Source organism: Melanaphis sacchari, unplaced genomic scaffold (genome assembly GCF_002803265.2).
Source record: "Melanaphis sacchari strain LSU unplaced genomic scaffold, SCAv2.0 Contig0_pilon_pilon, whole genome shotgun sequence".
In the NCBI taxonomy this organism is placed as follows: Eukaryota; Metazoa; Arthropoda; class Insecta; order Hemiptera; family Aphididae; genus Melanaphis; species Melanaphis sacchari.
This window is the reverse complement of record NW_020270366.1, coordinates 1,815,870-1,838,251: the sequence shown is the minus strand read 5'-3', so window position 1 is coordinate 1,838,251 and position 22,382 is coordinate 1,815,870. Positions and strand designations below refer to the sequence as shown.

At 25.7% G+C, this 22,382-nt stretch overlaps 2 protein-coding genes across 2 annotated transcripts in view; both read left to right on the top strand.

The window, feature by feature from the left end:
• The first annotated feature begins 545 nt into the window (after positions 1–545).
• Positions 546–12,217, top strand: LOC112601433 (cytochrome P450 4V2-like). Its single transcript, XM_025349072.1, has 11 exons — positions 546–898; positions 7,266–7,372; positions 8,229–8,319; positions 8,405–8,593; positions 9,606–9,675; positions 9,746–9,872; positions 10,861–10,924; positions 11,034–11,215; positions 11,294–11,462; positions 11,651–11,830; positions 11,990–12,217. The coding sequence occupies exons 1-11, from the start codon at positions 703–705 to the stop codon at positions 12,145–12,147; spliced, it is 1,533 nt and encodes a 510-aa protein (XP_025204857.1). The 5' UTR covers positions 546–702; the 3' UTR covers positions 12,148–12,217.
• A 6,993-nt stretch (positions 12,218–19,210) lies between these two features.
• Positions 19,211–22,382, top strand: part of LOC112601416 (cytochrome P450 4C1-like) — a 33,043-nt gene continuing 29,871 nt past the window's right edge. Inside the window, exon 1 of the mRNA XM_025349062.1 lies at positions 19,211–19,549. Coding sequence (XP_025204847.1) covers positions 19,363–19,549 — 187 coding nt within the window. The 5' untranslated portion in view covers positions 19,211–19,362. The remainder of the gene's footprint in view (positions 19,550–22,382) is intronic.

Sequence of the window (22,382 nt, the reverse complement as noted above, 5' to 3'; positions counted from 1 at the left end):
AAACACAATATTACGTTACTATTACATGTTTCATTTTAAAATTTAATTATGAATGACATTTTTTTCGGCTAAAAATAAAATTAAAAATGAATAACAGCAAATAAAATAATAAACAAAAAACAACAACGTAGGATTGCCATACAATAATCGTAATAATAATAATGGCAGCTACATAAAAGGTAAAAATAATAAAGAAAAATATCACAATCGTACTAAGAGATCATTTAAGTTATTTATCTAATACCTTTCAAAATTACCATCCTGCACATAATAAACTGATGGTGCAACTAGCTATTTGTATGATAATGTAATGTAATTTTATTATTCTCATTCTATTAATGTTTATAGGTATAAAGATATTATAGTAAATGACCTTGAAATCAATTGGATCGGTTGAATCGAGAGTAAAACCATTACATTTGCGATGGTAAATCTATCTCTGTTTCTCTTTAGTGCACTTCACAGTTGGCAAAAAGGGTGGGAGAAACGCCATCCGCTTAACTATTACAACATTAATTGTAAACGAGTTTCGCGAACGGATTTTTGAGTTACTTTGCACTCGCGAGCTGTGAACATATTTATTTACGCGCGCTTAAGTCGTCAGGGTTGTCGTCGTCGTCTTCTCCGATTTTCGCAAAAACCGTGGATTGTAAAGCCCGCGAACGTAACACGATTTAAAGTCAGGCCGGAGACAAAAATACGATGTACATCATGTTGGAACCCAATTTTTTTAACGCCGTGTTAATACTTTTTGTGATTTTGATATCGTACGTGACATGGTTGCGACTTCGGAAGCCGCTGGAATATCGGCGGATCTCGTCACATGTGCCGTCCATTACGAAAAATCTTTGGAGCGAGATACTGTTTTCGTGCACCATGGCGATGAAACATCCTAAAGGTATATACCAAAAAATCTCAAAAACGATTCTGTAATATAGACACACAATCATAATAATTATACTATAATGTTGTAATCTGAGACAATCCTTATAATTTTATACGACAAAAGTGCCTGACTGGCATGCATACTCGTACCACATTTGTTTATTGAATTTTGATTTTTAGAAATACATTAACACCTACAAATTGCATACTGAGATAGATTAATTATTTAAATAATGTTTTCTGTTTACATTAAATTAGTTAGGATGGTTATTATTAAAAATGTTGATATAATTATGATTTATTAAGTTAAAAATTCGAACGAATACTTGTTAAAATATTAAACTTTGTATACTTCAACAATATTAATCCTTATCAATTATTTTACATAAAATGGAAAATATTTAGTTTAGTACTTATACTATTTTCATAGATTATAAAATTTAACAAATTTTTCAAATCATCATCAAAACCCAATATCTTTTATAATTATTACCAAGGTCTATTATCTTTAGTACACAAATCAATTTTCATAATATATTTAGTGAGATACTCAGTTACTCAAAAAATACCTGTTATATTCTTGATTTAAATAAAGCAAAATTTAAAAAATTAATAATAATCTACCAATTGTACAGTAAAAATAAAATTTTCTATCGTAAAATCTATGTACAAGGCCAAAAACAACTTCAAGAACATACAACTCTAAATAATTCAAAATATTATATTACAAACTAATAATTTCCAATAATGATGATATTCATGAGTATATAATTAAAAATGAATGCTTGATGAATTACATCATTTAAATAACGATTTATTTAAATACGTGTATCAATAGTTTTAACAATTTATTTTTATGCATTGATTTGAAGTAATTTAACAAATAATTTAATCATAAAATTATATTTTTCAAAAAAACTTTTTATTTTTACTCTTGGAGTGTTTTTTCTAAATGTATTTCTTTTGTTAATCGGCCATATTTTTATAATGAAATTTCTATGTATCTTTATGAATATTAAAAATTATACCCATCGTTAAATTTTACAGGATAAGATGTGTTTCTATTACAGTAAGTCTTCGTTTAACGTCGCCTCATTTAGCATTGTTTCGCTATTGCGTTGTAGAAGTTTAAGTCCTTATGTTTTGTTTAACACTGAAACGGTTTCAGTATAACGTGTTTGTAATACATGTATTCCACAAATTATTGTTATATTTATATAAATTTCATATAAAAATATGTAATTTAAAAAGTGTTTCACTTAACGTTTTTTTCGGTTAACGTTGTGTTTTCCAGGAACCTAACCTCGACGTTAAACGAGGACTTACAGTATTTAAATTTTAAACTTGTTTAAATAATCATCTACAAATTTAAAAAGATTTTCTTTCATTTCATTAAAATTTTAATTTTTTTTAAAATAATGAACGTTTGGTTAACTCTTTAGTTATATTTATATTCATTTTTTCCAATTATTATTTTTATTTTTTTTTTACGTAATATTTATCACGAAACTGTTGATAAAAACGAGTCTATATAATTAATTATGTATATTAATAGGTAGATACAATCTGGGAATAATGACTTATGCATACAGTACTTCCGGTAAATTACGTATATAATTGCTATAGAGTTTACATTATTTAATATACTATTAAGATTAAGTATAATATCTATATTCATATGAGTTTAAGATTTAAATTAAGCAATATAACATATTTTTGGAAAAATAAGAAAATATTACAATGTTCATAAATTGATATTAATTTAGAATAAATTTAACAAATAAAAATTAGTTTTTATTTCAATGTTTTAAACACTTGAGAATTGAGGATAGTTATAACTAAAGCGCGGATTTCTATGCAATTACATATTTTTTTTCCTTTTAATATTTTTGGATTTTTGTCAATTATCTCCACAAATCATCATAATTTGAAGCTAATGGTGAAATTTTTTTTTGCGTATTTCTGTATATTTAAAAGTTATTGCATATTTTTGCATATTTTGGCAAAATTCAAAATGTATTGCATAGGTTATAACTTATAGGGAGTTTGTAATTTGCACCAAATTAAAGATATGTAATTTTCACCTTTACAGGTAGTCGAAAGTAGTGTTTGTAATTTGCACCAAAATAAGGGTATATAATTTGGATCACCCTCAGGTAGTCGAAAATAGAATTTGTAATTTGCACCAAAATGATTATTTATTTGATTGATTATCGAATATTCGATTTTGAAATATTCGATTATTCCTCGGTAGTTCGTTGACATTGAGACAATAGTTGGACACAAATGACAATAATAATTTTTCGGGATTTTTTCGCTTTATCTGGTAGTATTTTGACTTTTACGTCCAATTATCGGTCGTAATCGCGTTATATGTTTATATATTATATATATACAGTGTGATCACGATAAGTGGAAACACTCAATAACTATGAGCAGGCTTCATATATTTCAATTCTGCTTTTTCGGCTAACTAATAAACATTATTATACACATTTTCAAATAATTAGACTATTTTTTTGATAACTAATTTTGCGCATGCGCACAATAACTTTTTTTTTTTAAATGGCATGATCCATTTTTGACCACAAATTATTTTTTTTGGTATTTTTTAATGAATTTTAGTGGTTGAATTTCTTTTCTAAGTCAAAAATTGACCGAGTTATAGCAATTTGCTTTTATGTTATTTGCACGGGTATTAAATACGTAGTTGACAATAATAAATACGTAAATAATAAAAATAAAATTACAAATATTGATTTTTTTATTCATAAAAGTTTTATTTATCTAACAAATTGTTCAAACTGTGCACCATGGTGCTGTAAACAACATTCAACACGAATTAAAAATTCTCTGTTAATAGCAGAAATAATTTGTTCCTTTGTAATTTGATTACATGCAGCAAGTATTTTATTTTTCAACTCAAGAAGACACGTAGGTGGATTGGCATACACTACCGTTTTCAAGTGACCCCATAGGAAGTAATCTAGTGGTGTAAGATCTGGTGACCTTGGTGGCCACTGAACTGCTCCATAAGTCCCTATCCACCGATTTGGAAAATATTCATTGAGCTGATTGCGAACAATATTTGCATTATGAGCTGGAGCTCCGTCTTGTTGGAATATTAAATTTGCTCTTATGTCTAGTGGAAGGTCATCTAACATATTAGGGAGCTCATCTAGTAAGAAATCATGATATCGTCTTCCATTAAGAGTGCCATCGTAGAAGTATGGCCCTAATAGTTTACCATTTATTAAACCACACCATACATTCGTTCCCCACACACTTTGATTGTTGGTCTCAAATGTCCAATGAGGATTTTGGTCATCCCAATAGCGATGATTCTGTTTATTTAAAACTCTATTATTTGTAAACTTTGATTCGTCTGTCCAAAGAATGTAATTTAATATATAAGGATTTTCGTTTAACTGTGTTTCCAACCAAGCAATGAACGTAATTCTACGTTCGGCGTCACCTTCGTGTAAATGTTGAACTAAATTGGCACTATAAGCGTGCATTTTATGTTTTTTCAAAATTTTTTGAACAACTCCAAATGAAATATTTATTTCTCTACTAACATGGCGAATAGAAGTCCTAGGATTTGCTCTCACGTAAGCTAGTATTTGCACCTCAATATCTTCTCCAATAGCATTTCCTCGTCTTGGTTGTTGGTTAATAACTCGTTTGGAAAAAGAACCGGTGTCTCTCAAATTTTTTTCCAGTTTATAAAAAAAAGTATGTGATGGATGCTGCCTATCTGAATTTATAAATAAGAAAGAGCATTTATTTTATGAGAAATTAAGCAGAGAAAATTAAATTTATTGTTAAATCATACGAGTAGTTACTTGGATAACGAAGAGCATAGGTTTCTTTGGCAAGACGTGTATTTTTTTGGCATTCCCAATATGTAAAAAGCATGTCAACTTTTTCTGAATTATTATTCATAATAACTAATAGATAAGTATTAAATTTGGTTTAAAACTACAAAATATCGATTTTTATTTCTTATTAGTTACTGGCACTTACTGCAGAATAATATCGACTGTGAAAAATGTCTTAATTTTACTATGTACCTATGCCCGTGTGACATTATTTATACATTATAATTATAATGCAATTACTGAGATAAAATTAATAAAGATAAACACAATAGGTAGACAGGTATTTCATAAATTAGATAAGTTATTTTTATTTTTATTATTTACGTATTTATTATTATCAACTACGTATTTCATACCCGTGCAAATAACATAAAAGCAAATTGCTATAACTCGGTCAATTTTTGACTTAGAAAAGAAATTCAACCACTAAAATTCATTAAAAAATACCAAAAAAAATAATTTGTGGTCAAAAATGGATCATGCCATTTAAAAAAAAAAAGTTATTGCGCGCATGCGCAAAATTAGTTATCAAAAAAATAGTCTAATTATTTGAAAATGTGTATAATAATGTTTATTAGTTAGCCGAAAAAGCAGAATTGAAATACTCGTATATGAAGCCTGCACATAGTTATTGAGTGTTTCCACTTATTGTGATCACACTGTATATTTCTATAATGTATATCAGTTTATTATTTTGATCAAATACTAAGCTATACGTTTAGTCTTGCCGTTTCGTCGTAATAGTGTAGTTTTTAATTTTTTTCTTAAAATAACTTTTTTTATATTCATAATAATACGATTTAAATTTTATATATATATTTTTTTAATTGACCAACTTTTTTTATATTTTTAATTATACGATTTTATATAAACTTACAACAATATATGTATAAGCTCAGCTATTTTATAAATAAAAACTAAGCTAAATTTTTATTTGGATATAGAAACTTGTAAGTTGCTACTATAGATGGTACTATCGAGATACTATCGGAAAAAATCGGTGCAAATTACAATTCCTATTTTTGACTACCTAAGAATGGTGCAAATTACATATCCTTATTTTGGTGCAAATTACAAACGTATTTTTAAAAAAATGGTGCAAATTACACATGTTATATATATTTTGGGTCAATTTTGGTGCAAATTGACTACAGCCAACTTATAACCTACTAATTATAAAGCTTATAGAAATTTAAATAAAATACAATACAAATAGAATAAATGATTTATTTTATATGATTGACATATTTTTATTTATAGCTCCAAAGATCATACATTTCTTTGCTAAATAATTGACTATATATTTTTAAATGTTTAGTTTATTTTTTTATTTTTTTTTATAAAAATTACTGTAAAGATGAGTTAATTAGTCGAAATCATAATTCATAAATTAAATTAATTGTATACCCACACAGTTGTATATTATATTTCTTGATTATATTTCCAACACAATGATGATTGCAATACAATTAGATACTGTTTTGTTAACTCTTCAATTACAATATTACAACTTTTATAAGAACAGTTGAGGAATTCTGCCGACTCGTGTACTTAATTTTAACTTGTACAATTATACATCTTTTACAGATAAAAAAACCGAGGCATCAATTCCATGAGAAAATAAAATAAAATAATGGTAATTAAACATTTTTGTCTCACATTTTTTTATACATACTCTATAAATATATATTATTCTATATATTTGAACTTTTCTTGTTTCCTCAAATGTTTTGGTTTTTGGTTTATTTTTAATAGATTTTTAAATTATTAATCGTTTCTGTGGCGGCGTCCAACGTCTAACTATTACAATATAAACTTCGAAGTTCGTCGTAATTCACTAAATTTGTCAATTTTGTTACTTTCCTCTTTCAAATTGCGAACAAATTATGAACGTACAATGTTTTTATTTTTATGGATACGCTTTTCTTTTTTTTTTTTGGTTAATATTAAGTCTAATCCATACTTAGGGAGGTAGTTTTTTGATTCTTTCAATAGCTACCTTAATCATAAACAAAACTATAAAAAAAAAAAAAAATGTTTATGAAATGAAAAAAGGTAAGATTATCACCAAATGTCGTTCAAAATGGCTTTTCAAATGTCTCGATTGCTCCTTGTTTTCTAATTCAATATTATAATATCAACGTTTTGTTGTAAATAATTGAATTTTTTATTCGTACAGTATAAACACTTATTTAAAATGAAAAAATTTTACTTTTATAGTATTAAAACAAATATTGGTATTATAAAATGAACTAATTTTTCTGTTACCATAATCGTTCTGATTGAACTTTGACGGAACTAATAAAATTCCACTTGAGTTCAATCATAACATTTTTATAACAATATTGTATACATATTATAGAAATATTGTATTGTAGTTATATCTATATTATAAGTAACCTACACAACATTTAAAATACTTTTCTATATAGTTTTTGGTATCAAATAGTTTTTTGTATTTTGTGATTAACTCATCTAAACTTAATTTAACAATTTTAGATTTATTGCCGTTTTTCAAGGAAATAATTCAAAACAACGGTCCAGTAGTTCATTTTAATATCAGTGGACGGTCATATGTAATAATAAATGACCCAGATGACATAAAGGCAAGTAAATTTGAAAAATTCCATGTGACCATATGTATTGTAAACTGTATTATGGTCGTTAAAAATCATTCAATTTTTATTATGTGTACTGACTCCTTCGCATCTATAATGTATTATTTTGACGTTAATTATTAAATTATTATATAATAAAAAAAAAAAATGGAAATACTATATAATTTTTTAAGTTAGAAAAAAAATTGCAATTTACTTTATTTTTTAACACCTATTAAACTTACTGCTAAAATGGTAACACTCCCTTCAATAATTCCACAATATTAGGTATATAATTATCCTTGGTAAATAATTTAATTATTTAGATGTTATTTCTTCAACTAATTAAATCAATTATATTAAACACACATTAAAAATTTTTTAATATAAATAATTAATGGTCCATTTAAGTATCAATTACAAAGTTTGAAAAAAGACAAATACGAAAATAATAAATAAAAAAAAAATGTTATATTTATAAAGTTGTAATTATAAAACCTAATCTAATCTACGTGTTAATATTTATTATTTATAATCAGATCGTTCATTAGTTAACTAATTATTTTTACTTAAGTAATATTTAAGTATAAATATAATTAACAATTAGAAAATCATGTATATAATAATAGTCGTACAAATAATATAAAAAATTATAATATTCTATTAAAATTTTTAAAATACAAGAAAATTTAATTATTAATACATTCCATTAAAACTTAGTAACCAGATTTTAAAAGATCATGCACGTATTTTTCTCTACAACATCACTATAACTGTTTCTGCAGTTTTTTTAAATGTGTGTTTTAATTTATCTGAAACGTATCCTAAGTAAAATATATAAATAACCGCGTATTGTTTTCAATAGGTTCTGTTATCCAGTACAGCATACATCAAAAAGGGTCCTGAATATGAAATGTTGAAACCATGGCTGAACGATGGACTTTTGTTAAGCTCAGGTATTATTAATTATTTAAATGAATAAGAAAGACAGATATAGCAAAAATCTAACATAATAATATCATGTTAAATATTGTTCTTTAGGTTTAAAATGGCAAAACCGTCGGAAGCTCCTAACCAATACTTTTCACTTTAAGACATTAGATATGTACAATCCTGCCGTCAATAAACATGCAAAAGTATTTGTAAAAAAGCTTTTGGATGCGTGTACGGACAATAAAGAAATTTTCATCACAGAATACGTGACGTTATGTTCTTTAGACATAATCTGTGGTAATTTGTAATTCAATTAAATTTAAATTATATGTACGACATTCCGAGACATCTTACGTTTAATAAGCCTAACAACCTAACCAATTATAAAAATTAAAATATGATGTGTTAGGTTACTTATTTAAAAGTCGTGTACTCATGAGTCTTACTATTCTCATTAAAAAATTCATATCATGTTCAAAAAAAAAATATTTTTTCTAATTATAAATATTTATTTAAAAAACTAAGTAATTAATCACATTTATCATTTTGGAGAACAAATAAAATAAACGTGTATGCAAATTAAAATTGCAAATAAAATATGTTGTAATAAATTGCTTATTACTAATTCAAATATTTACAATACTTTTGGCTATTATAAATTCTTTGTTAAATACATAATTTGGTATTTTTTTATTGCATGTTATTTATCTATCTACTTTTTTACACTTTTATTGATAAGGTCTACCCATCAATTATTTTTAATAGTGAAACTATCGATTATTATTCACACCTTTACAAATTTTTATTTTAGACATTAATTTCTACATATATATATTTATCGCAAATACTTTTCAAAATTACTAATTATTATAATACTATTATGTTCTTGATTATTTTTTTTTTATGTATGAAAAGATAACATTTATAAAAATCTAGATAAATATATTTTGAAACGACATTTATATTAATTAATTTATTAATTATCTATACACTAATATAACTATACTACAATTAATATTGTTAAGCACGTAACCAAACAGGTGATTGACATATATTTGAATACTAAAATGCTATTCATAGTTTATAATTGATAAAAATAATAAGTCTTAAGTTTAAACACAAATTTAAGAAGAAAGGCTCAAACTTTAACTGCCGAATAACATTAAATTACATCTCTCAATAAGACTAAAAATCAATATCTATGCCACACTATTTAATAAATATATTTAAAATCAAATTGTGTTATTATCAAATTTGATGACTTTAATATCTAATTACATCATCTTAATAAATTTATTTATTGTTTTAGAAACCATTATGGGTACTGAAATGAATGCTCAAAAAGGAAAATCGACTCAATACGTATATTCTATTAAAAGGTAAAAGCCGAAAAATATTTGAGTTTGTTGCAATGCTATAAAATATTAATTTATAATTATTTTTTTAAAGTGCTTGCAAATCAGTGATTGATCGAATTTTCAAATTTTGGCTATGGAATGATTTGGTGTATAGAATAAGCGAAAGTGGTCGATCGTTTTTTAAATCAATTAAAGTGCTACATGAATTTACGAATAATGTTTGTATACTAAAAAATCTATATTTTTATACTTAGTGACCTTTTACAATGACAAAAGAAGCCGCGGTTATTAATTAAAAAGTTGAAATTATCCTTTTCTAGATTTGATTTCGTCAAATTACAACCAATTTATCATAAAATGTATAAAACAATTTCCTTAACTCTTACTAAATAAATATTAAGTGTAAATATATATTCGTTTGAAAAGCATTAAGGAAATACTACCTTCTCTACATTGTAAATAACGCAAAATCTATATGGGGTGCTAATGTTTTTGTTAATGGAAATAACATAAAGTTGTGTGTTGTACTACGTTTTATGTTATCAATCGATTTACCAAATGTCATAATATTTTTGGACATACATAAACTGCACCCAAAATGTTATCTGTGTTAAAAAGGTATAATGTAAACTGTTCCCAAATTTTCATCTACATTAAAAAGATGTAATATAAACTGCGCCCGACAACTATAAAGCTGTGCTCCGTTTGTAAAATATACAAAACTTTTGACTTATTAAAGTCTCTATAATTGTGCACTTTTTCAATTATATCACAGACATTTTATTTTCTTCAAGAAATAACAACACGTTTTCAAATAACTATTGCATTCTAAAACAAAAAACAAAAAAACGCGAAAAGTTACAACATTTAATTAATAAATATAATAGTAGTCAAACTCCAATTGATGAATATGTAACAACAATATTATATGTATTATCATTTATAATATTTGTAATTATTTTACTTTTTAAAATCATACATTTTTTTTTAATTCTTAATTTAATTTTAATTTTAATTATTCATATTATATGGTTTTAATGAATTAAGCTGCATACGTTAAACATTTAACATTAAAGATAACTTTGCAAAAATATAGCTATTGATTTTAAAATTTTACCCGGGCGCAGTTTACATGTGTGATTTTGGGTTTATTTATATTTTGAGCGCAATTTACAATCACCAATATTTTTAATTGACTACTTATAGATCATCAAATATAAACAGTCAAAAAACTATGAAAATCAAAAAGTGCAGCCTAAAAGCAAACCTGGTACGTAATTACGAATTATAATAATTATCAATCATCTTATTCGATATTATTCCCAGTTTTATAACAGCGTATATATTATTTTTTTTTTTTTTGATTAATAACTGTTTAGAAAAAAATCAAGCAAAATCATTTTTAGATTTACTTCTTAACGTTTTAAACGAAAATCCCGATCAAATAACTATCAAAGATATACAAGAAGAAGTAGATACATTTCTTTTTGAGGGACACGACACATCTTCCATATCGATGATAATGACCATTTTATTGTTGGGTATGCACCAAGATATCCAAGTAAGACATGTGTTTTTTATTTTAAGCATTGTTCTTAAGTGTACATTACATTTGTAATATAAAAATATTAAATTTAAGGATAATGCTAGGGAAGAGCTATATAATATATTTGGCGACTCTGACAGAGACGCTACAATGGAAGACTTAAACGCCATGAGATATTTAGACGCAGTCATTAAAGAATCACTCCGATTATATCCAAGTGTACCGAGTTTTACCAGAGAATTGAATACAACTTTACAGCTCAGTAAGTATCTCACTTGAAATAAACGTGGTAAAAAAATATTATTTTAGGAACAATTTTGACCGTATGTCTTAAAAATAAATTTTAATGGAAAATAAGCATTTTTTTCAAAAACTAAATAAATTCACAATGATTTGTATTTTATATAATACACTATAAATGTATTTTGTTGATATTATTTTTATTTATAGAAAACTATAGCATCCCTCCAATGACAACAATGGTAATAGTTCCCTACATTTTACACCGAAATGAAGATATTTATCCAAAACCTGACGACTTCATTCCTGAAAGGTTTTTTGATGAAGAAAATAAATCAAAATTTATATTTGGATACATACCGTTTAGCGCAGGCGCAAGAAATTGTATTGGTAACTTAAATTTTCTTATTTTATACAATATTCAAGAAATAATATGATCAAATTTATTCGTATACGTGTACCTATGTGTATAACAGAAATTATTTTACTGAGCTAATCGTGTTTAAAATAATAAATCATGTTAATCAGTATAATTGGGTATTGTTTTAGGACAAAAGTATGCCATGAATCAAATGAAAACAGTAATATCAACAATATTAAGAAATGCGAAAATTGTATCTTCGGGATGCAAAGAAGACATTAAAATTAGTATGCAATTACTTATCAGAATAGAGTCGATCCCAAAAGTAACATTTCACAAACTATAGTTAATTGTAATTTATATAATATTATATAATTAGAAATAATTTGAAATTTTTTTTTTTTTGATAAATAAACAGTCATAGAAATTAATTATGAAATTAAATTATATTCCATAAAGATACATAATAATTATAATAAGACCTTTGTCCAAAGATTACTAAGATTTAAATTAATTGCTTAGTTTTTAAGTATTTGATGTTTAATTTTTTGGTGGTCATTCTAGTTAATGGATAAAATATATTTGTATTTTTGTATTACAACAGACATGTTATTTATTAAGTATTTCCATTTTTTTTAATTGTAAATTATTATTTACTTAGTATTTTGGTAGAATTTTTTTTCTTGTATAGGTTGAAAAACAAATAAAGAACCTTGTATTAAATTTTTAAATCTTAGGTATAAAAACATAAATTCTTAATAATTTTGTCAAAACTCTAACATTAAATTTTATAAAAAATATTGTGATCATAGATTTTCCAAATTTTTTTATAGAAAAATTAACAATTTATGAGAAACTTTGTATTAAATTTTCAACATTTCACCGAGCAAATAAATTTTAATCAACATTCATAAAATATATATAATATATAAAATGTTGAAAATTGTTTGTGTCAAAAAATAGCTCAAAAAATGAAATTTTTTATGTTATATTTTAAATAGAAAAAAAAATAAATATTTAGTTAAAATTTCAAGTTGTTAAGGTTATTCGTTGCCAAGTTACATAAAAAGATAAAATCGATTTTATCAAAAATTTCCGTTTTTCCTTAATTTTTTATCCAGACGATCATCGTTTAAATTAGTGTTGTATAAGTCAATACTAAAACAGTTTTCAACATTTTCTGGATTTAAAAATATCAATCCAAAATAATAATATAGCCATTTACTTATTTCTGATTCGTCGTAGCCATAATCCGTTGTAAGCCCAAGTCTTTGTATTGCGCACCATGCACCATGCCTGACACCTGCAATAAATAAAAACGACAACCATCTAATTTATTTCCGGGCCATTGTAACATGCAAGCATTTCTTAATCCTCTTTCAAAATCAATTACAATTTTATTTGGTTTTAATACACTACCAACTTCATTATATAATTAATTTATTGTTTGAAAACATTGTTAAAATGTTAATTCAACGACCATGTTCACTGATAATAAATTGCATTTCTGACATACCTAATAACTTTAACTCATCGAGTTAAATTTAAGATTTGTTAACTGTTAACTTCTAACTTATTAATACTTTCAATTAACTTGAGCTAATTATTTTTATGAACTTACCAATCTTTGGGAATCAACATAAGTGTAATACAATAGCAAAATGTTTTTAGGGCAACTCACTAATGTTAAGAAAGTTTACTTGTGCCTAAGAATTAGTAAAACATAATATTAATGCCGAGTTAATACCAACAAGTATAGTAAGTGACCAAAGTGCACAAACCCATCGAAAATTCGATTTACTTGGTAGTATAGAAGATAACTTAAACTACATTATGTGATTATAAAATATTTTTACTTTATGACATGCCACAACTTGTAAAAATATACGCAATAATTTACTGAATAGTAATTTTAAAATTAGAGATAAAATTATATATCTTAAAGATATATATAAGGCTTACGAAATTGATAAAAAAAAATGCGCAAAATTACACCACCATACCTAAATCCGAATTCTTTTCAAAAATGTGTTGCAAATTGATTATTTAACTTCTAAAAAAATCAGTATCAGTAGCAATAAAAAAGTGTGTTACTTTAAAAAAATTAAAATCCAATATTGCAATTGATAAAGTCAAATCAATTGAAATGTTAAATATATGTTTGGTTCATATCAATAGTAAGAACCTTTATAATCCTAATTTTAACAGACGGCCAATAGGAAAACAAAATCCTAATATTTTCAAACATTTAACCAAAACCCGTTTGAAATTTAAAAACCCCTTAAAATATGAAAAAAAATCAAGTATTTCAACATACTTTTCTGGAGTAGTCTGAACTATTACAGAGATGATTAAACTTTTTAAGTATGCTCAATTTACGATAAAATAAGGAATTTTTTATATTAACAAAATATAGATTGACACAAAACGCATTGGAGAACTTATTTTCAATTTTATTATTCGCAAGAAAAATGAGTATATTTATTGTTTCTTAAATTTTAAGTGTTAATATAATATCGTTAGTTATTTATTTCTTATTAAATCAACGGGTATAATAGAAACCCAATAGCTCGTACGTTCCGTTTTTGTTTTGGTCATATTTACTCATATAGCCTTAGGAAATTTGCTACTTCGTATAATAATTCTGAACCTGATAATGCAGAACTTATGATAATAAATGTCATTAACGATATTCAAACAGTAAAAGAAATTGAACCTAATACGAGTGAAGAGCAATTTGATAAATTACTTGACATTACAGACTTCGAAGATTCTAAAATAAGTAAATGTAGTTCTTTATCACCAACCCTAGAGACGTGTACTACTACATTCTTTGCTAGGTATTTAGCGAAAAAATTTCTAGATGAATTTAAAATAAATGTGAAAACTGTAGTTAAAAATTAATTTAAAACGTTAGGTTAAAATGTATTTTTCTGAATGAAAGCTAACAGTAATAGGCGCAATTTACAAAATGCTAATAAATTAAGAATTTTTCAAAATAAGTAGGTACTATATTACTATTTTCGTACATTATATTTATATACCAACAATACGTATGTTTATATTTATTTTTAATTGAATAAATTGTTCAGTGCGTAGGTAAATAACTATAAAATATTTATTTTTTTTAAATATTTTAATGTTACTAATTTTTTTTTTTTTTTTGAACCTAAATATGTTAATATTATTGTTATATGTATAAAGTCAAAATATATTATGGAAATATCTGCAAATTTATCATTTAAGGACCATAAATATTTTACTCGCAAATCGCGAGTATATTAGGTACATAATATTATCTTGGAATACTTACATGTTCTCAACATTTCACAATGTCTGTTAAAAAAAATGTATAAAATATTAATCGGTTAAAATTATAGAACAAATAATAAAATATATTAGCTAATATAGATCATCGTCGCTTTTTTAATCAACACTAAATCGACTAAATGGAAAATCATTCCGAAACATTCCGTAGATAACAGACAGACGGATAAACATAGTGACGATAAAAACCAGATATCCTTGCACCGCGCTCGATCATAATTATGATGGTTAGGTCACTATTTTCACGAAGAAGTTTGAATTTACTTTTCTCTAATTATTTTACAATCAAAATCAAATCATTGCTTTTTATGCTATAACCGGTAAAAAAAAACTTATAGAAAATTTCCCGTTTTTAAATAAATTTTTAACTATAATTACGAAGGCGTGTGTTCCAACTATATCAGTACGTTATAATGGTCTCCAATCCTCAATACTTTAACACAATCTAACAATGTATTATAATCAGCAGTCTTCGTTGTAGAAACTTCGTTTAACAAAATAACACATTGTTTCTGTAAATAAACATATCAAATACTTTTAATTGTATATGTTCTAAGTACGCGACAGGAAATTCAGGTTGAAAATGAATTGCGTTTCACCATTGGCGCACAATACTCTCTTCGGGTAAGTTATTTCCATTAATTCTCATACATTTATACGTGGATGATGATTAATAATATAAAAATATAAAATTACCAATATTTTTTTCCTACTTTGTCCATTATAACTTTGTAGCAGATGTATTCAAAATACTTCTAAAATGTGCAAAGAAAATATTAAAATAATAAACAAATATATTTGAAAAATTCTAAATTACATATGATTTGATAACTTTATTATAAAAAATATTTGAGGATTACTTAAATACATAGGCCAAAATAGAAGTCGATAAATATTATACATTTTAATTTCGTCAAAAAAATTGTTATTGAGTAGTTTTTTTAAATAAGCGTTTAAAATTTTAATATAATAAAATAAAATTCTATTAAAATATTAACACACAAAAATATCATTGTAAATTATAATAATATATTTTAAAAGTTTTAAGTGCCTACACATAAATAATGTTTTGAAATAATTCTATAAGTTTATAATGTAGCTTGACTGTTTGAAGTCTGTATTAGAAACATTCCAAGGTCCAAAACTTTGTGAATTTAAAAGGCTTGTTTGAATTTTATTAACAGGGCCATGAATTAAATACATATTTTGTATGTTTTTGGGTTTTTTTTTTTTTTTTGCTACACCGTATGATAAAATGGATTTGGCCAAAGTTTGTTTTTATTTATTTATAATTCAAATATCAAATCTTATTTTGAATATTTTATGGGTTAGGGCATATAAACACATTTTTTAATGATTTTTTTTTTTAAATACTTTTTTTTGTAATATTTAAATTTTTTCGGTTAATCTGTTCTAAAATGGCATTAATTGCATTTGTTTAAACTATAACTTATTGACTTGTATAGTTTCATGGAAATTATTCTATTTTTAGTCGGGTATTAAACGTGTATTATTGAAGTCGAAATTAAATTAATTTACTAATATCAACTTGTACTAAGCGGATGATACAATCGTAAATATAAATACTTAGCTCCAAAAACATCGTCTGATGTAGAACGCTGCTTTTCATTGTATAAAACTATGTTTTCATCAAACAGGAGGTCTTTCAAGTTTAAAAATCTGTACAATGCGTCAACTACTTTAAAGGTGAAATATATAATTTTATGTAGAAACATAATGTATCTAAGCATCATTTTTTTTTTGCGAATCTTATATAACACGACGAAAATCAAGACTAGTCCAATAAGTCATTACTAATTTGTAATATTTTAACTAAAATTTTAATAATTAATAATAAATAATAATAATTAACTATAGAAAGTAAGAATTTTTAGAGCATATTTCTATATATATTTTGTTGGTTTTTAGTGCATATTTAATAGCTTTTAAGTGCATTAAATTCACAGCCTTGGTTATCATTATCTTTTATAAAAATGAAAAATACTAACAATGTTAATTTAATATTAATAAAATAGTAAATTTATAGCAATCCAAAATTTATCTTCAATATCACAGTAATTTTGATCCCGCATTGGCATTAAGCCGTGATTTAGGGTTAACTGGATTACTATTCTGATTTTAGATTTCGTTTAAAATTTTCCGAAAAAATAAACTTATTTTTTAATCAATTTAGACTTAATGACTCTAATTCGATGTTTCCTAAATAAAATTAAAATAAGTACAACATGGATTAATAATTAAATAACTAATAACTATGTACATACAATCTTGGGATATCATGACTTAATATTAACAATAAATATTTATTCGAATAATTATCTAGGTAAAATTTTTCACAACTCATTGTTACATAGTTACTGTTGAGGAGCATACTGCATACGCGTAGACTTACTAGAATAGTCATCATTGTAATCATTCTATAATGCATATTTTGTATTAGTATTATGTTTGAAATTCTCCGAATAAATTTTTATTCAAATACATTTTTTTTCATATAATTATCTTGATAAAATTTTGCACAACTCCATAATACATATTTTATTATAATTATTTTTATTATAATTGTTTATTTTTTTAAATATTAAATAGCATTAGATATTGTACTTCAGTATAATTTTTGTAAACTCCGTATTACCATTTGTCTTTAATTTATCTATTTACCAAAGAACATAATGCAATGACCTAGATAACGGCGGGACCCCGGAACTAACATCAAGTGGCCCCTTTACAGGGGCATTGTCCAGGCTGCTCATGCAGTTTTTGCGACACTGAATTAATCAGTATACACAATAACACTAATATAAGGAAAAATTTAGTAATTACTGTGTATACTGAATACAAGCGGCAATCGTAAAATTAATAATGAACAACACGTGTATGAAAATGTTACGTACAAAAACACACACGGCAGTTATTTTGAGCTGTATTTATTAGTGATTAGCGCCGCCGCCACAATAAAACTGTAGTTGGCAACATAACTGAAACGACAGAGAGAAGGGAATGCTATCTCGCATCGGTTTACTCTCAAGGTTAGGTTATTTTGAGCTGTATTTATTAGTGATAAGCGCCGCCGCCACAAAAAAACTGTAGTTGGCAATTTTACTGAAACGACAGAGAGGGGGTATGCTATCTCGCATCGGTTTACTCTCAAGGTGTACCGATAGATGTTTCATAACTTTCATATCAAAAACTTATCTTTGTAAAATAAATAAAAAATACCAATTATACAGTATGTCTGGGCTTACAGTTTATTATGTTGCAATAGAACACTGGATCATATAAACCTTTGAGTTGCAGTCCGTCACTTTTAAATAATACTATACAGGCATACCTATAATTTATTGCAGATATTGGATTTCATCTATTCTATTTCATATTTAGAATAATTATCATTATTATGATAGGATAGGCAACATTATGCACTGTGAGTTGTGTAAAATTTTATCTAGATAATTATTCAAATAAATATATGTAATTAAATAAAAATATATTCGAATGGGTTTTTCACAATTATTTGATTAAAAATTTATTCAAATAACATTAAAACATTATTTTTTGAATATTTATTTATTCATATAAAATGTTTAGGTAATTAAAATTTCATTTCAGTAACGCCCTACTCGGACTGAGGCCGTGTTCTTTGAGATATTAAACCAGTTGTATTATTTGGGACGATTTCGAACATCAAACTACATAGTCAGTAATAGCTGCCAAAAAAAACTATAATATCATGCTTAGAGAATGCCACGCATGCGCATGTTGTTTCCATCTTAAAAAAATTTACAAAATACCAAATTTACAATTATCCATTTTATTCTGTCATTTATAAAATTAGAATGAAATGACCTGTTTGAAAATTTAAATACAATTAACTACGACATTGCCTAGGCTTTTATTGATACTTCAGTTTTGAAGCAAAATATAATCATTTTAAAACTGTTGCAGGCATCACGTCCTGTAAAAGTAGAATTCTCTTACACTATACAGTAACTGTATTACAGTATAATGTATATACACTTACAGTCTACACATTTCGCGTTACTGCGCACATTGCAGTACGCAATGTAACAGTAAGCTTGCTTGGGTGTGGTATGACACATTATTGTTGAGCGGACAACTGAAATTATATCATTAAAGCTTATAATAAATATTATATTATTATCCTGTGCGACGCGATAAATAAAAGGTTTATTTGGACGAACCGCGAACGGAAATGATCGAACTAAACGTTTATTGTGTGGTTTTGATGCCTTTGGTCGGTTTGATATCGTACGTGGTATGGTCGCGGCTCCGTATGCCATTGGAATACCGACAGATCTCGTCTCACGTACCTTCACTTACGAAAAACTTTTGGAGTGAGATACTGTTTTCGTGGAAGATGGCGATGATGCAACCCAAAGGTATATATGCCATCACATGTTATATTAATATTAGTTGATTTTATCACAACGAATTGTAACTTTAATTTATTTCATACTTTATGTTTGCCCGTACTTAAAAATATACATAACTACAATCTTAGAATTTTAATTTTTAGACAACTTTAAGAACATTTTAATGTTTTAAACTTATTTACACAATTATATTTAATTAATTTCTCCGTAAGTTGTATTTTAAAGTTTCGTTCAATTTTTACATTTTTTCAAAACAACAATTACCGTATCTAATCGTTTGGTTTTTACTGTTTTAAATGACGGAATACATTTCTTATTTCATATTCAAAAATAAAATGTGTTCGCCAAAGGGGGCTCTTATTGCACAGTTAGCCCCAACGGCTCGCTCTTACAAACTGAGTCAGTGGATATTTTAACTAATATACTGGGCGACACTTATGTCGCCCAGAGAAAATTTTTTGTCGCCTAGTAGATGATATATTTAATTACTAGGCGACAACGATTCTTTTTAAAAGTGACTATGTTAGAAATTATTATATAATTAACATGTTATTCTTATACTTAATGTTGATATTTATAAATATAATAATATATATATTTTCGTTTGGTAATTTGAATTTGGAAGTACAAATTTAATAATTATTGAGAATGGAAAACCCGCGTAACCGTTCATCACGGGAATAATAATAATGAAAAAAAAATGTATACTAATGTCTAATAATAATAATGCAAGAAAACAATATTTATTACACGCGACAATGCGACATGTTTTATCTGGTCTTCAGCCTTCCCATCAAATATCTACAAATTAATTGTTTTCGATTTTATTTTAGTCATTGTTCCTACAAGCTTAATTAGATAAATTTTATTTCACTTTGAACCTTCTAACTGTTTAAACGTTCAAAGTTAAACGTATACAAGTATACTACGATTTTCGTCTCTTGGTAAGTATAAAATAATTTAAAATTTTTATATTTAATAATTGCAATATAAATATATTATATTACAAATTACAATAATACTGTTTAAAAAAATACTAACAAATACGTGTAACACTGTAACGTATTACGTATTTACGTATTTTTGTAATTTTAATACTGACTATTTATTTTTGAGGGTAGCAGAAGCTAAAAATATATACCTATTATATTATAGTTACCTCAACACGTTATGATATAAACTATAAATATTTAATTACGAGCGTAATATTACTCCATTACATTAAGTAGACATTTTAAAAACTTAAAATATACAGGTGTTCCAAATTTCATGTGACAGCAGATTTCAGCATGATATATTTAAATTAGGAAAAAATGACCTATGTGAAAACCTTTTTGAATCATATAAGCTAAAATAATTTGATATAAATTTTTTTTTTTATTAATTAAAAAGGGGAAATTTTAGGGGTAACTTTTAAAATTCAAATGGGAACATATATTTTTGAAATACGATTTGTGCACAGCTTAATTTTAAATGAATTTTGACGGGTCATTAACAAAAATATCTTAATAATTGAATGAGTTATCGACATCTGAATATTGGTGTTAAATTATTAAATTTCTACAGTGAATAACACTAAAAGTGCTTCTGTTGTACAACCTTAATAATCTGGGTATGTAATTATCAATTTATTTTAGTAAACAGTAGTCATTACAAAACGTATATCAGTATTATCGTTTGATATTATTACCAATTAGAGATTATTTTTATTTATGGTGTCCTAATTGCATTTCTTAATCTGACAATCGATGACTTTGTAAAATAAAATAATATATTAATATGTAGGTATAACCTATAAGGCTAGGATCACACTATGCGTTTTGTCGGTTCCCGATCAACCGGAGCCAAACCGCAACACTCTAAAATAAAATAGGTTTAAATATAAAACGCGTTATCAGGGCCAGACTAGACCGATTTACGGAACCGATTAAAAACCGTCGGGAAGCGACCGCAACGTGTTGCGGCCCAACCGTCCGGTTGCGTTTCAGGATGTAAAGCACAACACATGCAATGCAATTTGTCCGATCACATTTGTGCGGATTATCGGTAACCGAAATTGAAAATTTTATGAATAATTAATAATCATTTTTAAATTTAAATAATTAAAAAACTTAAAATATATTTGTAATATACATATATATATATATATATTATATTTTATTTATATTATAGATGTATATTATTATTTATTAGCATAATTAGTTGATACACGTTTTAAATAAAAACAAATAATTCTAATTACACAACCTTTTTATTATTTTTTTACTTATAATACTAGATATATTTCGTTTAAATAAAAAATCAGTTTAAAATTTAAATTTAAATTAAAAACGATTTTCGGGCTTTTTAATCTCATTTGTATGTATTCGGTTACCGATAAAACGCACAGTATGATCGATCGTCCCGATTGCGGTTAATCGGGATAGTATTTTTCGGTTGCCGACTAAACGCATAGTGTGATCCTAGCCTAAGAGTCTAAGACTGTGATAATAGCGTTTTGTATTATTCAATTATTTTATCAATGATAATAGTGATATAAGTTTAAAGATATGATTTATAACCTTAAAATTATTTAATATTTCCTATGATACCTACCAAATTATACCGTATTATTATATAATAATAGTGATAAATGATTAGGTACCATGTGGTTGTTTGTTGATAACATGAAATTAATAACACTTCTTAGTTCTTAGCTCTGGGTTTTTACTTATAAGTTTAGACCAGTTATAACTTAAAAGTTAATAAATCTAACACATTTCAATTATTTAATTATTTCAACTGTTGATGTTTTTAAGTCATTGTAATAGCAATACGTAACTGAACGAAGTATAACAGT